Consider the following 16,939-nt stretch of genomic DNA (forward strand, 5'->3'; position numbering starts at 1 on the left):
TACTTTGGAGTTGTGACCAGCTATGGAAAGAATTTATTATTTTTCACATGCTGCCTATTTTGAGATGGTTTGTTATGACAAGTTGGGCCTATGTTGAGTAGGTCAAAGTCAAGGTTATAGATGATTTATTGATTTATTGATTTATTATTTTTAGTAGGTGGCAAGGAATCTTCATATATAATGTTAGAAATTGTGTTTGTTGACATGTTTTTTATGATAGCGTCTAACACAGAATAAAGTTTACCAACGGTCACTCTATTCTCTCTTCATCAAAATTATATTGTATGCTAAGATTGCAAGAAAGTTCAAACGGCTAACTCCAAGGTTCCTTTAATCCTGGAACCCAAGGGGCCTTACGCATTCACTTGAAGAGGATAAAAAATTTATGCAAGTTCAAGGATTTGATACAAATGATTTAGCTTTGAAAACAATGTTTTTGTAGGACTTTTTCAATTTGGAATATACTGAAAGTAAATAGGGAAAGGGTTTAGAGAACTAAGCTAAGTCTAATCTAGGCCTAAGAACAAGGAGACGGGATCACTCACGCAAAATCTAACCACGCTTCATTTCACCAGCAGAGCACAACTATGAGAAGGCGGTGCAATCTTCAGAGGGTGTGTTAAGGTTTTTCAAATCACCAATGGAGACCATCAAATCAAACAATCTTCACTGATAACCAAAGTTAAGCATACACATATAATGGAGGCTCAAGCTAAATTTGCACAGTATGCAACAATCAATTGCACAGCAAAAGTATGTGCCCGAACTTTGCAACAAGTAATCCTATCAAATTTTGTTCTTCTAACAACATAAAGCAAAATCTATTCTAACTGAAGAGAGAAAGACCATGTGGATTGCTAAAATAGAACAAGAATACACCATCAAAATCAAACAATGTATTAAGTTGGCTACTTCAACAATCTCAATGCAACAATCTCTAAAACAATCTCTCCTCCTCTACAAATGAGGGGGGTCACCCCTTTATATAGGCCTTGGACCATGAAAACATGCAAACCCTAATTAGGGTTTAACCCAAAAAGATTCTCTACTCAAGATGCAACAAGGTGGGAATCTGCAATCAATACCCACTAAGCCCATATACAATAAATTCAAATAAACCCGAAAATGGCATCCATTTGTGCATTAAATGCACCCCATTACATCAAATTTGCCCAAAATACCATAAATATTCCTCATGGAGACATAAATGCCTATCATTCTCCATGCAACGACTACATGCAAAAGGAATTTGTCATAAAATCATTAATATGGCGGCTGCATGCAAAAAGATTCTTCATGCATTGACCAGGCCGCCACTAAGTCAAAATATTCCAGCAATAAATGTACCACCACTACGCAGTCAAAAGATTCTCGTCCAAGAATGGACGACCATTATCCCTCTCATTAATTGCATATGTGATGGACTTAGTGATGACGGCTTCTAGCTCTCCTACGGAGACACTTGGCACGCTTTCAATGTCAAACTCCATCAAGGTGATTTCTTCCATGCTCCTGGAAAAGAAGTTTTCCCATTCCACAATCATCTCCTGCGCCTTCTTCAGTGTGTTGGAAAATGAGGAAACATTCTGAAAATGTTCCTTAGAAAAGGAACCTACGAAGAAGAACTCATGTAACTAGGATTTCAAGGAGTTCACTGTTACTCCATCCTCATTGAGCCTCTTTGCGAACAATGCTTCGATCACATTGATCACTTCCTCCTACACCCTTCTAATTGGGTCTTTCAAAGCTAAAGACTTCATGCTAAACTTTTCAAAGGTATTCTTTCCTGAGCAAACGGCGCAGACCATCGGGAAAAGTCATAAATTTCATTTGGATTGATTTTCCATCAATCAATGTTTGCTTCGGAATCTTCATTAGAGCCCTAAGTCGCGGAATGGTTACGTCCTGATAGATGTGGACATCTTCCCACAAAAGTAGGTTTTGTAATCTTCCCCAAACATTGTTGTATGTCTCTACAGGGCTACTCTCCATACCTTCCCTCCTATGTCCATTCCTTGTCATGTAATAATACTCCATGAATGTCATGTCACAATGGATGGATAGATTTAGAGCACTATAATCAGCATGAAACCTTGCCCATCTCCCCACTGGAATTAGGTGGTACTTGTTGCTCTTCTTCAAATGCGTATTCTCCTTTTTTGTAAAAATTTGGCTCTGAATGTCTTGGATGGAAATTTGATTGACACTCCCTCATTGGCTGAGTGACTTCCTTCAACACCATTGGAATTGGACCTTCCAGCATTCCATTGTCGGTTCATTCCCCTCAAGGTCCTCACCATCTCTGCCATAGAATCCCTTATGAAGGAATATGATTCTCTAGCCACCTCTGTTTTTAGTCTTCATGATGTCCTACATGTTGATGTCCTCATTTATTTTGCCCATAGCTTCTTCTTTCCTCTTTTCCCTTCGTAGATACCTGATTTCACGATCAATTTTCTGCATAAATCTGCATCACACATCCATAGGTTGGCATAAACAAAGGTTCTAATACCACTACAATCCAAATCAAAATTCTGATTTCTATCTTAAATGCAAGTAAAAAAAATGTAACACCAGATCGAATGCCAATTCAACCGTAATTTAATTATTGTTTACATAGTAGATAAAACTAGAGTTTATATGATTGAGCAACAATGAAAAATATATATATTTAATTCATAATTCAGGATTGTTTTAATGCAAAATCAGTTAACAGGTTTGCTAATACTATTTGGAATTCACCTAGGTTGCCAAGGGAGCCCACCCAAGACTATTGTAGTATTGGTTCCTGAATAGGATAGATATAGAAAGATTCTGCAGAATGACTACTAGGGTTAGATAAGATCGATGTGCTGGCAGCCCTCAATTCCCTATCTAGACTTTAATCTCGATAATTGTCGCTGATCTACACTTAGGGTTTGTTTGTCTATGTTAGGTAGTGTTGTCACAAAAGTTTGCACCCTTGCTGAGCTATCAACTCAACAACCTCGTGAAATATGGAAACTACCCCATAGTGTGCAACCTTGCATGATGGGGTTGAATCTTAGGAGAAGGCCGGCTTCTTTCTCAATCCAACTGCAGGAGTTGAACCAACTCAACACTGCAAATTCTACTTCTAAACCTATCCTAACAGCTTGCAAAGGAAAAGGGAAGAAATAAATGCTAAAATGAAAGGAGGTGATGCACCAAGATAAGAGATGTTTCTCTCCCCACCCAGATTTGACACAAAGAACCAATCGAAATACCCAAGAGATGCACAAACTTTAGTTGCATGATTGACCCCAAACACATGTATGGAGGTTAGAATTTGCTAAATATCAAAAGGGGAGAAGGTTTCTCACAAGTCACACCTAAAAACAAGTTGACACAGCATATACATCAAAGAAAGCCACAAAACATACACTTACAATGAAGGTAAGAAAACATACACGACATACATAAGTTGAAGGAAGGCAATAATGATAATTTCAATTATTCTCAGGCCAATGGCCAAACTTAGTTGCAGAGATGCAAGAAAATATACAGATCTTCAAGAGAAGTGAACGAGCAAAGAGTAGCTCCAGCAGGAAAAGAACCCTTTACAATGAAGCCTAATAGACTATATATAGCAAACTAGTCGCAGAGGAGAACCAATGGTCAAGGAAAGGAAGCCTTGACCCTAGCGTGCACAAAGGAATGTCAATCAAGGACGGCAAGGAGGTGCACACGCATGACATGGTCTACATGCAAGCAACATGGCCATACCCTAACGAGGCAATCCCAAGAAGAAAAGTACTTCTAGAAGGTGGATTGTCTGACATTCCAAATTTAGGGCAGGCAGAACTGACATGAAGGCCATCAAGTAACCATAAATAAGCATGGCCTTGGACTCCACTTGATGGCAATCCTACAAAATCATTAAATGTGCCCCTATAGCTCCACGAATGAAAGTAGACAAGTCGCAAGAGTTGGAGCATTACGAGCCTTCAGTGTTGATCACGCTATCTAGAAGTGTAGATGTCACTGAAGGTCAAACGTCCAACCCTACTGCAAGGGGAGAGAAAACGGGAACCCCGGAATTCTGGGATTTCGGGTTCAAGGAAGGAAAAGGGCTTGAAAACTGGGAATTTCAGGATTTCGGGATTCTGGGTTCAAGGAAGGAAAAGGCTTAAGAACTGGGAATTTTGGGATTCCGAGTTAAAGGAAGGAAAAGGCTTGAGAACTAGGAAATTTGGGATTCCAAAATTCCGGGTTCAAGGAAGGAAAAAGGCTTGAGAACTAGGAATTTCAGGATTCCGGGTTTCTGGGTTCAAGGAAGGAAAAAGGCTTGAGAACTGGGAATTTTAGGATTTCGGGATTTTGGGTTCAAGGAAGGAAAAAGGCTTGAGAAATGGAAATTTCAGGATTTCGGGCATCCGGGTTCAAGGAAGGAAAAAGGCTTGAGAACTTCCGCCTCCTGACAAGACAACACTTAACATTTCATGATTCCATTGGCTCTGTCCTTGATCAACTGGGGCAGCGCTGGTCCATGGAGCATATCTTTGATCGGTTCTCAATAATGATCCAAGGATGTCATAAAATGACAATAGGTAGCTGTAGATCTAGGTACGACGTCCAATCCTCACCCCCCTCTAGAATGTTACCACGCTGTATGCTGCCTTTGGCCAGGGTCTGTAGGCTAATATAGGTCTGAAACTAGTGGTGCCTGGGCTGTATGTAGGGAAGATGACTTCCAAGATGGCTGTTTGTATGACACAACAGACTGAAAACTGGTTAAAACCCATCTAGGCCTGGTGATGGCAATTAGATCTAGCAATAGAAGTGTTGAAAAGCATACCCAGCAAGCCCCTTACGTGCCTACAGCCAGGCTGGGTAAGAAATTCTTCAACTCCTTAATGGTGCCTCAAGCTTGCAACACTTTTCCTGTATAAAATGACAATTAAATCAAATGGACAGAAACCAAAAAGGAAATCAGTTGGAAACCAAAGTCGAGTTTTTCGTCCTGACCTAGAAGAAACAACTAGGTTGGTGTCCAGCTAGCACCCCTTGAGATAAACCTTAATTTTCATACTAATGTTCATATGGTTATGCCCTGCTTGCAAACATATCTATATACCTACTTGAGAGAATGGCACTAGAACCCAAACTAGGCCAACAGCAAAAAAGAGAGAGAAATTATTTTTTCATTTTTATTTTTGAAATGTGGGTCCGCCCAAAATTAGGCAACCAATTTGAATTTTCAAATATTTTATTTTATTACAAAAAAAACCTTTATAAAAACATTGGAGGCTGATCTAGTTTAGGGGGGACATTACAAAGGACTCATCATTGGCTTACTAATAAGTTGATAGATGACTTGTGGGTTTTAATGGAGACGTTAATATGGTGGAGAGATTAACAAGAAAAACAACCTCCAGATGAGATGAATGATTGGAGAGCATGAAGCATGATTCAAATGCATAACAAATTTGGCCCTTATGACCTCAATATAGACTGCCAAAGACCCAATTATTTGGTACATGTGATTTAGCTTCATAGTGGACTAGAAAGGGTCATTAGAAGGCTTAATTATACAATGATTTTGGCCCAACCTATATTTTAAATGCCCAATTGTTACTCTCTTCCAATGGAGCCCCTACCAAGCATTGTTATTTCCAATTGTTTGGGATTTGAGATGAGATGGAAGCCTGCAACCCCTACAGTTTTAAACCTAACAAAGAAAAATTATTTGGGATTTAGGAATTGTCTGAAAAGGGTGAGAATGTAGCAATTCAACTGCATCCTATAGGCCAGTCATGCTTCGGGAGAAACTTCTAAGGAGTTGGTAACCCTACTATTCATGGACACCACTAGCAAATAGTATTTTGTCTTCACAAGATTTAGGTTTTGTGTCTCGATCTCATATTCCTTCCTTGACTCCACCTAAGGATCCTAAGTGCTCCTGCATCCTACCTCACCTAGCATAAGAAGGAGAATTTGTCCCAAACAAGCAGCAAATGTAGTTAAGTTCAATCCCAATAAGCAGAGTAGGTTTTAGTAGAATACTTATTCTGCTCTTCAATGGTTGAACTCCACGGATATGTCCTTAACTGTCATATTCCCAAATTAATAACCCACAAACAGGCAGAGTAGATTGTGGATCCTCTCCACATTGGACAGACACATCATGTAAGACATGGACATCCTTCACAGCAAACAGCGCACATGTATTGTGGGTCTCCTCTCTATGGTCAGCGCATCATGTAACACATAATCACTAGCACTCCTTGAAGAGTTTCTCTAAATCGATCAAGGATAACTAAAGAAAATTAGGGGAGCAATGTAACATTGAAAGGGTGTATTGGTCCAACCGGTCACACCCCTAGTGGAAAGATGTCACCCTTCCTAGCCCGTGGAGGGGTATAAAGAGGAACATGCAGACATCCAAGAAGGACACAGAAAAACTAGAGAAAAGACTACAGCAATATTCAGGTCTGGGATTACATATTCTATTGGTATGATGCCGATAATACTGCTCTTATTATATGTTACTATAATATGTTTTATGCTGCCAATAATGCTGTTCATGTTACATGTTGCTGTTAATATATTGTATGATACTGATAATACTGTTCATATCATATGTTGCTGATAGTATATTATATAATGCTGGTAATACTGTTCACCTTATATGTTGATAATGTTCGAATTATATGTTGCTAATAATACTGCTCATATATGTTCTGAGTTGGGATCTGACTATGAAATTCTGTTATTAACTGAAACAAATATGTATACTTGCTTATAATCTGAATATATCACCGCCATGATAGGAGAGGAAAGATTACCAGCAGGGGAACAGCGTTGGGGTCACCTTCCAGACACGCCACCTTATTTGGCAAGGGCCCATGAGGCCAAAGGGGTATGAACTTGAAGGATACTCTGCCTTTGGGTCTGTGAAGGGGTGGACTTTCAGGGCACCCTGTAGTAAACCGCCCTCACTATAATGGTGAAGGTCTGGTATCCAATCTTAGGAAGTTAAGACATTGGTGACATGATTGAGGGGAACGGTGATAGGATACCTCACCAAGTATGCCACCTCAATTTGGCAAGGGCCACATGAGGCCAAGGGGGACAAGGTCTGCCCTTGGGCTTGGGTTAGAGGGTCTCTAGGGCACCCTATCAACTCACCCTGTCCTAGCTTCCCACTGGTCAACTCTATGCTTCCAATATGTTATGCTTTCAATATATATACATATATGTTGTTGTTACTTCCTAAATGAAGTTATCTATCTTGATAAATCATGATTATGAAACGGTCTCTAACTTGTTTGCAGGACCCTCACTAAGGAAAAGGTATCCCTAAACCTGTTCTGTTTAATTAAGTACTTGTGACCTAGGGCAGAACTTAGGCACTTATAATTTAGGGACATTACATTAACTCCTCATTTTTTATGAATTATACCTCATGGTATGTCAAGGATCTGACAGACCCACACTACAAGAATGTTATGCATGACGTTCAACAAAGATTCATTTATATTGATATTCATTGCTTGCAAGTTGCAAGAATTCAAGATCGTTGGCTTTTTGCTTTTTGCAATATGTTGCGTCATATGGCCAAATAGTTTGTTTTTCGAAAAAAAAAGTCATGAGCAAGGAGATGAGGGAGTTGTCACTTTTGTTTCTTCCAAGTTACAGCCACACTATGTTGTCCACGGTTGTAACCCTTCCAAAAGAGCTTTCTGGGTTCTCTTTAATATTGAGAACCAAGCCTTAGGCTTTGTGCATCTCTATGCCTCAAATGATGTGGTTGGAAGGACTCATCATTGGCTTTCTAATGAGTTGCCAAATGTACCATGAATTTTTAATGGAAACTTTAGTATGGTTGAGGTTCACGTGGTCCAACATGCAATGAATTGCTTATAGATCTGCGGCTAGGTTTAGAACTGCTGCGTCTAGGGTTTAGGAGTGCTGTGATTAGGGTTCTAATACTGCTGCGACCAGGGGCCATGACAAAGTTTTGCTACCGATGGTCAATCAAAAAAGTGCTAAATGAGTCAAAATCATGTGCGAATCCGTCGTACGTAGGACACCTATACAAACTAGTACAACCTTATATATTGTTCATCAAGGTAAAAGTGCAAGGTATACGCTTTATATATTGTTCATCAAGGAGTAAAACCTTAACTCTATCTGAATTTGAAAATACATCCTTTGATTTCAAATAAAAACTTCTACCATCGAATGTCGCTATGTTATTGCAGCATAAATATGTCTAGTTTCTACTTATTATCTAACAATTTAGTAAATATGTTTACAATTCTCATATTTCAATCGTTGTTGAGAGATATGAAAGGCCCAAAAAAAAAACAGTAGACACTTTGTTTGTTCGTTATATGCGGCTAATGTGCCCAGCTGTTTAAGCTTTACTGGGAGATGTGTTCTGAAAAGAATCCGAGATAAATAAATAGTGAATGATAAAAACAATGTGACACAACTTCAAGAGTAGTCTCTACTAAAAATTACAGTGTATGCGTAATAGAAACAGATATTAGAATAGTCATTATTAGAAGACTGTTCTCTTCGTTCTTTCTCATTGCAAGGGAGTATAGTAGACCTAAAGACTGTTGCACAGTGACATTGTACTACTAGCAAGAGAGACTTCAACAAAAATTTCAATATACCTATATCCACCTTAATCTCACCAAACAGAAAGCCAAGAAAGATTGGAAAGAAAAAATTGACAGCAGAAGGCACAGCAGAAGGCATACCACCAATAAGCGGGATCGGTCAAACGGATATTCGAAACACGAACATTTTCACAGCCCAAGAACCCTACAAGCCTGGGCCGGCATTCATCCCCAAGGCAATCTCCCGTCACATTCCAGCTAACCATAACATTCTTTCGTTCGTCAAACCGTGTCACGAATTTTGACGACTGGCCGTCAATTGTGCCCCCGCCGGTGATCCCCACATTCAACGCATTCTCAGCTAAAATAACATACCACCGGCTGCTCTGCGCGGGGTAATCATTCTGGTTAGGGCTTCCGAGCACTGTGGCCCCTTCTTCGACAAATAAAGTCACTCCCGTCTTCAAAAAAAGTGTGGCCGTCAAATACGACCCTGGCGGGAATCGAACCCGACCGCCGCCCCTCGCCGAACAAGCGTCAATAGCAGCTTGAATAGACGCCGTGTCGAATGTTTTTCCATCTCCCGTGGCTCCGTAATCAATGACGGAGTACAAATCTGAGAGTTCTGTGGAAGAAATGTGATGGATTTGGGAGGGCTCGGAGAAAATGTTTTGGAGAATTTGCCGGGGAGCGACAGGTGTAGCAGAAATATCCAGCAACAGAACAATTGTCGCGTAAATGAGAGAGAAGATCTCCATGGCTGGGCTACAACAAATGGCTCGTCGCCACAGAAATTTCTTCAGTACGTGTCAATTTTCCATGTAAAGTGACTAAATTTAAAGTTTCTTGGAATTCCTCAATATTATAAAACAGTTTCTGGGATTCCCCCAAAAATTAGAACTTATCCAGTCCATTGCTGAACACGAGAAGCTGACGTAGAGCGATGACTGTGAATGCAAGGAACAACTTCCAAAAGAAGTTGGAGTATTTGTTGGGGATTCTTTTAGGTAGGTACAGAAAATTCAAACAAAATCATAGAGTGAATTCAGAAGTAATCTTATATTAATTAAAAATATATAATATATTTTTAATAAGAGACAACCAAGTTCAAGTAGACATAAAGATGATGATTGGGAAAAGAGATAAATAGATAGAGAGATAGAACTAGCAATTGCATCCTGGTGTGCAATGGGTACGTCCAAGAGGTGTGGAAGGTTAATTAGGAAAATTGTTGGTCTATCGGTTGCAAACATTTTTGGAGCACACAAGGTCAAGTGTTAGACTATTTAGCAAATGATGATATTTGTGAAACAAAGTTCTCAATAGAGAAGTGCAGGGTTCAAATCAATTATGCATCCTTCCAAAAATGATTAAAAAAACCTTTGAATCATTAAGATAAATATATGTACTACATTATGTAGGAGTGTCCATGAGCGTACAATCACATTTAGAGTCTACATCTTCAAAATATTGTTAATGACCAATGACACTATTACTTAATATATAAATATTGTGCTACTAGTCTTCATAAATATTTCCCTATCTAGACTGAGAAAAGTTTGTAGATCTACTCTTAAACTCCTTCGTGTCAAAATATTAAGATTTTTTTAAAGGAAAAATCATAATAAATTTACTCTCTCTTGATAAGTTGCTAATATTTTATTTCTTGATTTTTATAAAATATTCACTACTTTTTTCTCTCCATTGCAACAAATAATCTCTCTATTGATAGGTTGCTAATATTATTTTATATTTACATGTTTTTGTATATAATTATACAAGTTTTTTTAATTACTTTTAGGAATAAATTATATTGTGGATTAAAAACATGAAATTTTCACTATCCATAATATCAACTTGGAAATATTTCTAGATTTGACTATGTTAAAAAACTATCAATATTTTGGATCATACTCCATGATCCAATATAATAGTGAGATAGCCAAAGAAGAGTAATGAAAGGATGGTGGGGGAAAGGCTGCAAAAAATTAAAGAACTATCATATTAGTCTCTACCATTCTTCGAATTCATGTTTCTAACTATATCATCTCAATGATGCATTACATTGGATAATTTGAAACTTTGATAGTAAAAAAATATTTTGTTAATTTATCTTCCCTAGCTATCTCATCCTCATGATAGACCATGGACCATGGAGTGAGATCTAAAACATTGATAGTAAAAATTAGAAAGAAAAAAATACATAGTCAAATCCAAAAATCTTGGCAAGCTAACTTTTGGATATTTATTGAATTGTTATAAGTTATCTTGGTTTGCAATCATCTTTGTATTTCTCTACATATCTCATTTTGATGATGGATGATGGAGTATGAATCAAATGATTGATAATAAAAAAATTACATAATGATTTGCAAAATCTTATCAAACTAGATTTTTGAATTTCTACTCAATTGTGTTATAAATGCAATTAATCTTTCTTACTTTTATAAGATTTGTTGTAAACATTATATTCAGTTGTGTGTAAATTTTTAATTTAGAATTAATCTTTCTTACTTTTCTCATTTTTTTTGTTTACAATTTGCCTATCAACATAACTATTGCACTTCAATATGATACACATATATTATATTATATTATATTATATTATATACTTACACTCTTATTTTACAACTTCAATCTATTTCAATAATTAGTAAAAAACAATAAAATATTGAATTAAGAGCAAATCAAATTACCTAACAGTTCAAGTTCAAATTTGGATTTGTTGTAATTTGGTTTGATCAATTTTTTAAAAAATCAAATTTGAATATATACTATCAAAGTAAAGTAGAATAAATAGTTTAGAACAATACTTAAAATTAATAATAATAATAATAAATAATTTATCACAATATTATATTATATACTTACACTCTTATTTTACAACTTCAATCTATTTCAATAATTAGTAAAAAATAATAGAATATTGAATTGAGAGCAAATCAAATTACCTAATGGTTCAAGTTCAAAAATATGTTTCCACTGAAAAAGGATGGAGCGGTGGAGGAGGAGTGGGAGTGGCTGCTTCCCAAAATTTGAATTTGGCATCGGGCGAGTAAAGCCTCGAGATGCAAAAAGGACAGGGTTGCAGTAGGGTTTCGCAGGTAGAGATTAGTTAGATCACAATCACGAATATGGTCATCAGCAAGCTCCTACTTGGTCGAGCAAGACTAGACGGCAGAAATTTGGCCCTAGGGTTGTCTTTGACATCTATGATGGTTCTCCTTGACTCCCAAATAGGGATCATTTGAAGACCTTTGATGAAAGAATAGAGCAAAATAAGAGACTCAATGTTCATGCTCAGAAATTGAGTTTAGCTGATAAGCATTCAGATGCTTACCGTCGTCTCCCATCCTTCGTCTCGTGGCCAAATAATGTCTCTATTAAAAGCCCTAAATTTCTGACCAGTCCAAACAACATCGTCATTCATAATAGATTTACGAAAGGGGAAACTTTCAAGGCAATACGAACAAGCAGTGCTCCCTTCATACCAAATAAATATAACAGAGTTTGGAGAAAGAAGCCGCAAAATGTGAAAAATAGGACTGAGGAGAAGGTGTTGCAATCTGAAGAAGACAGGCCCAAGGGTCATCCTATAGAGAAAGATGTTGACGGGGGTTTTGTTAACAACAGGTATAGCATTGCATTACCAGATGAGTTACTTTCATCTCATATCAAATTCTTAAAGGATACGACACTCATTGGTAAATTCTGGGACCAAAATCTACAGCTTTTTGATATTATGGAATGGGCAAATAAAATGTGGATAGGGGTTGAGACTATTCATTTTTAGATTCACAATCAAAATACCTGATTGTTTTATTTCATTCGAAAGCCAATAGAGATGAAGTACATAAACACAAGGGATGGTTTTGCATGGGTTCAGGCCTTTTTACTTTGCCTTGGGTACCAAATTTTAAGCCTAGTCAAATTTATGTCAATTCATGCCTTTCTGGATATCATTTCCAGACCTACCCCTTGAATACTGAGACCCTGATATTATTGAAACTCTAGCTAACAAGTTTGGAATTTTTATAAAGCGTGACTTGATCCCATTCGAGTTTATCCACTTGCAAGTTAGAGTGTGTCTCCTTCTCAATCTTTCAAAGTCTTTTCCCTACTCAATCTCTATTCAGAGCAAATGGGAAACTTGGGATCAGAAAATAGAAATCCAAAATTCTACATATGTAGATCAACATCAAAATTTTCTGGGTCACTATAACACATAGTGCCAGGGTACTGCTCAAAAAAGGATTTTTCGTGTGTAAAGATCACACTTCGTATCCTCTTCAATGCTCTTTACATTTGACAGAAAAACAAAGGTCATTTTCAGGAGGAGGGATTAGGTGATGAGCTTTCAATATAGCCGCTTAAGGTACAGGACATGATGACCTTCAATGTCTCTTTTCAGTCAATATTAAAGAATGCCCATCCAGACGATTCACATGGTTCTCCTAATTAGAAAATCCTTAATGAAATAAATCTTAAGCTTGTTTCTAAAGCATTGTTAGATGCATTTCTTAAGGCATTTTTCCCATCTATTTTGAGAAAGCACAAGTTCTTAGATTTTGATAGGAGTTGGTTTTTTGGTAAGACTATCAATTATGCTTTCTCTTTGAATGGAACACTTTGGCTTCATAATCTTCAGGGTCATAAGCATAATTCTTTCAGTATTTTGCATGAAGGGCTCTGATCATTTCAAAATGGAAAGTATTGTTCAAAATTTGATCTTCTAGAGTGATTTAATGGGTCTCGTTCATATAGAGTCATGTTCGCCTTCCTTGCATTTTGCTAAATGTAACAAAAAATCAGAAGAAGAGCTTCAAAGAATGGCATATGAGTTGATTTTAAGTGTGTCTTCACAACATTTTGATGAAATTGCTCAGGAGGAAATGATGGGAAAGTATGCTAACTGTGTGCAACTATTAGGGCATGATAATAAACTTGGTTATAGTATGAGTGGAAAAGTTGGCAATGTGTCTCATTTAACTAAATTTGAGGGCCCTAAGATACTTTCACGGTCTCACTTTTAAGATTGGATTGGGAATCATAAAACAGTTGTACAAAATCAAGATATTGTATCTAATCATATTTTGCCAATTGATCATGCCAATATGGAAAAAATGTAGTATTTTGTTCCATTTAATCTTGGTCTAGATGATGTTGATTTCCGTCACCAGTTATCACCGGATGTGTTTCCAAGAAATTTTTCAAAAATAGACCAGGAAGGGGTTTTAGTAGAGGAAGAGCAATCAGATTTTGTCCCTTGCAACTCGTCCTTGGAAGAAGATCTATTTAAGGGAAGCTTTGATTTTTCTCAAACCCTTTCCATCTCCCAAACGCAAGCTTTAAGTAAATCAGATTTGAGAACTCCTAAAAAAAGAGGGAGAAAGTCAAAAGTGGTTAAAGCAAAAGAAAAAATTGATGCTAGTGTTCAAACAACCATTGATCAAAAAATTTCAGCTACTAAGAGAGTTACAAGGAGAACTAAATATAGTTCTCCTCAATAGGTATGAAATTCTTGTCTTGGAATGTTAGGGGTATAAATGCCTCTGACAAAAGGAAGAGAATCAAGTTACAACTTGACTCTTCTCAGGCAGATGTAGTTTTACTTCAAGAAACTAAAATATCAGATGAGGTTTTTTCAGAAAATAATAGTCAAATGACCAAATTGGAAGTTAGCACATAGCCAAAGTATAGGTGCTTCAGGGGGTCTCATGGTTCTTTGGAATCCAAAGTCGATAATTGCTTAGTTTGTAAAACAAGGAACCAATTGGTAGCATATTAGTATAAAACATTTTGATATGTTCTTCAACTTGATAAATGTTTATGGTCCAACCTCTACCCAGGATAAGAAGAATTTATGGTCCTCTCTCGCTCGAATCATTCAACAAGTTGCAGGGCAAAATGTTTTTTTTTTTTTTTTTTTTTTGTGGGGGGGGGGGGATTTTAATGCAATTACTTCACTAGAAGAGAAAAAAGGTGGTTTTTGTCCCCCTATCAAGACTATTGAAGACTTCAAAGAATTTAAAAATGATAATGACTTGTTTGACAATCTTTCGCAAAATGGCTTTTTCACTTGGACCAATAGGAGAGCTAGTTTCTTACAAATTGCGGAGAGATTAGATAGATTTCTTTTCTCTCAAGAATGGAGGGCTCAAAAATATTCTTTACAGGTTCAAATTTTATCTTCAACAGGCTCAGATCATTTCCCTATCCTTTTGAGTATTGAAAAAATGGTAGACCTACCAAAACATAACCATAGACCTCTTTCAAATTTGAAAGGATGTGGTGTCAGCATTCTCACTTTCATGCCTTGATTCGACAGTGGTGGGTAAGTGCCCCCCAGGTGGTGGGCACCAAAATATTTAAGTTCCATAAAAAAATGTCGTATGTTAAAACCCAAATTAAAACATGGAATAAGGAAGTCTTCAAAAACATATTTGTCCAAAAAGAACTTGTTGAAAACCAGTTGCATCTGATTAATGAACAAATCATCTCTAATGGGGTTGATTCAGAATTGTTTGCTAAGCAGAAATAGGCTTAGGCGGAATGGGAAGAAATTTGTAAGAGAGAGGAGGAATATTGGAGACGAAAATCTAGTGAGCTATGGTTAAGGGAAGGGGATAAAAACACCAAATTCTTCCAGATGTCAGCTAAGCAGAAGAGGGTAGCCACTACTATATTTTCCATTAAGGAAGCCTCCTCAAGTAAAATCCTTTGTGATGCTCAAGAAATTCAAGATGAAGGAGTTAATTACTTTAAGAACTTACTTGCTCCTACCTCTTCAAACCCTCCACTCTATGTGCAAGAACAGGAGATTATGGATGCTATTCCTCATATTGTTTGTCCCCTGAATAATCAACAATTATTGGCCCCTTTTAAAATTCAAGAGATCCATAAAGTATTCTTTTCTTTCCTATCGAACAAGGCTCCGGGTCCGGATGGTTTTACGGCTCTTTTCTTCCAAAAATGTTGAGATGTTTTGGGCTCTAAATTGTTGGCAGTAATGGAGGAGTCAAGAAAGAGCTCATCCATTCTTCGAAACTTCAATACTACAAATATTACTATTATTCTAAAAATCAAAGAGCCAACAACTTTTGCAGATTTTAGGCTCATTTCGTTATGTAATATAATATACAAGATTATTACCAAAGCCATTTATTTGAGACTGCAGAAACTGATTATCAAAATCATATCCCCAGAACAAGGTGGTTTCATTCCAAGAAGAGAAACCATGGAAGGTTCCTTAGTTGCCCATGAAGTGTTGCACTCCATCCACTCCAACAATGCATCTTCTTTTGTAGTCAAATTGGATATGATGAAAGCATATGACAAACTTAACTGGACTTTTCTGTTTAAAGTCTTCAGCAAATTTGGATTTGCTAAGAAGTGGTGTAAGTGAATTAGGGCATGTATCTCAGGAGCTCACTTTTCAGTGTTAATTAATGGTAACTCCTATCGGTTTCTTTGCTGCTTTGCAAGGTGTGAGACAAGGAGACCCCCTATCCTCATCTATGTTTATAATTATGGCAGAAGCTTTTAGCAGAATCATTAAGTCTAAACATGGTCAAGGGCTTTGGAGGGGTGCTCGTATTGAAGGTACATCTGTGTCAGTTACACATTCTTTATTTGTTGATGCTACACTATTGTTTGGTAAATCAAATGTTCAGGAGGCAAAGCATATCAGGCAAACTTTGGATCTTTACATGGCAGTTTCGAGTCAAAGAATTAATGCTCAGAAATCAAAGATATATGTTTTTAATACAAATGATGTCATTACAAGGAAAAATTTTGATACTTTGGGTTTCTCACAAGAGTGTCTTCCCACCACATATCTTGGCATTCCTTTTTTTGTAGGTGCCAATAAGTTAGCTTATTGGAAAGTTATTATAGACAGAATTAAGAATGCCATTTCCACATGGAAGGCCCGTTGGCTATCCTTATCAGGGAGGTTACTTCTAATAAAAATTGTCTTGTCTTCCATTCCCAATTATTTCATGTCAGCCCTCAAAGCCCCTGCTGGAGTCATTCATCATATTGAAAAACTTATTAGAAGTTTCTTATGGAGGGACAATATGTCAGAAGAAAAGAAGATCCCGCTTATTTCAATTTAGGAAATGACACATGATAAGGGGGGAGGGGGTGTTGGTCTACATGACTTATCTAAAATAAACCTCGCCTTTGGAGGTAAACTTGTGTGGCAAATGGTCTCCAAACCAGACACCAAGTGGTGCAGAATCATGCAAGAAAAATACTTGGACTCTTTAAACCCTTCCCGAGTCATAACAACCCTTGATCCTCCAAAAGGGTCAGTTGTTTGGAACTTCATGATGTCTTGTAGGTAG

At 37.2% G+C, this 16,939-nt stretch overlaps 2 protein-coding genes across 2 annotated transcripts in view; one reads left to right on the top strand and one right to left on the bottom strand.

The window, feature by feature from the left end:
• Positions 1-9,590, bottom strand: part of LOC131034993 (probable polygalacturonase) — a 35,236-nt gene extending 25,646 nt beyond the window's left edge. The window contains exon 1 of the mRNA XM_057966625.2: positions 8,733-9,590. Coding sequence (XP_057822608.1) covers positions 8,733-9,349 — 617 coding nt within the window. The 5' untranslated portion in view covers positions 9,350-9,590. The remainder of the gene's footprint in view (positions 1-8,732) is intronic.
• Positions 9,591-16,120: 6,530 nt separating this feature from the next.
• On the top strand, positions 16,121-16,708 carry LOC131034982 (uncharacterized). Its single transcript, XM_057966603.1, has one exon. The coding sequence runs from the start codon at positions 16,121-16,123 to the stop codon at positions 16,706-16,708; it is 588 nt and encodes a 195-aa protein (XP_057822586.1).
• Positions 16,709-16,939: the final 231 nt, after the last annotated feature.

The sequence above is a fragment of the Cryptomeria japonica genome, chromosome 4 (genome assembly GCF_030272615.1).
Source record: "Cryptomeria japonica chromosome 4, Sugi_1.0, whole genome shotgun sequence".
Lineage (NCBI taxonomy): Eukaryota > Viridiplantae > Streptophyta > Pinopsida > Cupressales > Cupressaceae > Cryptomeria > Cryptomeria japonica.

Coding starts and splice junctions, on each gene's coding strand:
- LOC131034982 (XM_057966603.1), top strand. CDS start 16,121: ATGGCAGAAGCTTTTAGCAGAATCATTAAGTCTAAACATGGTCAAGGG.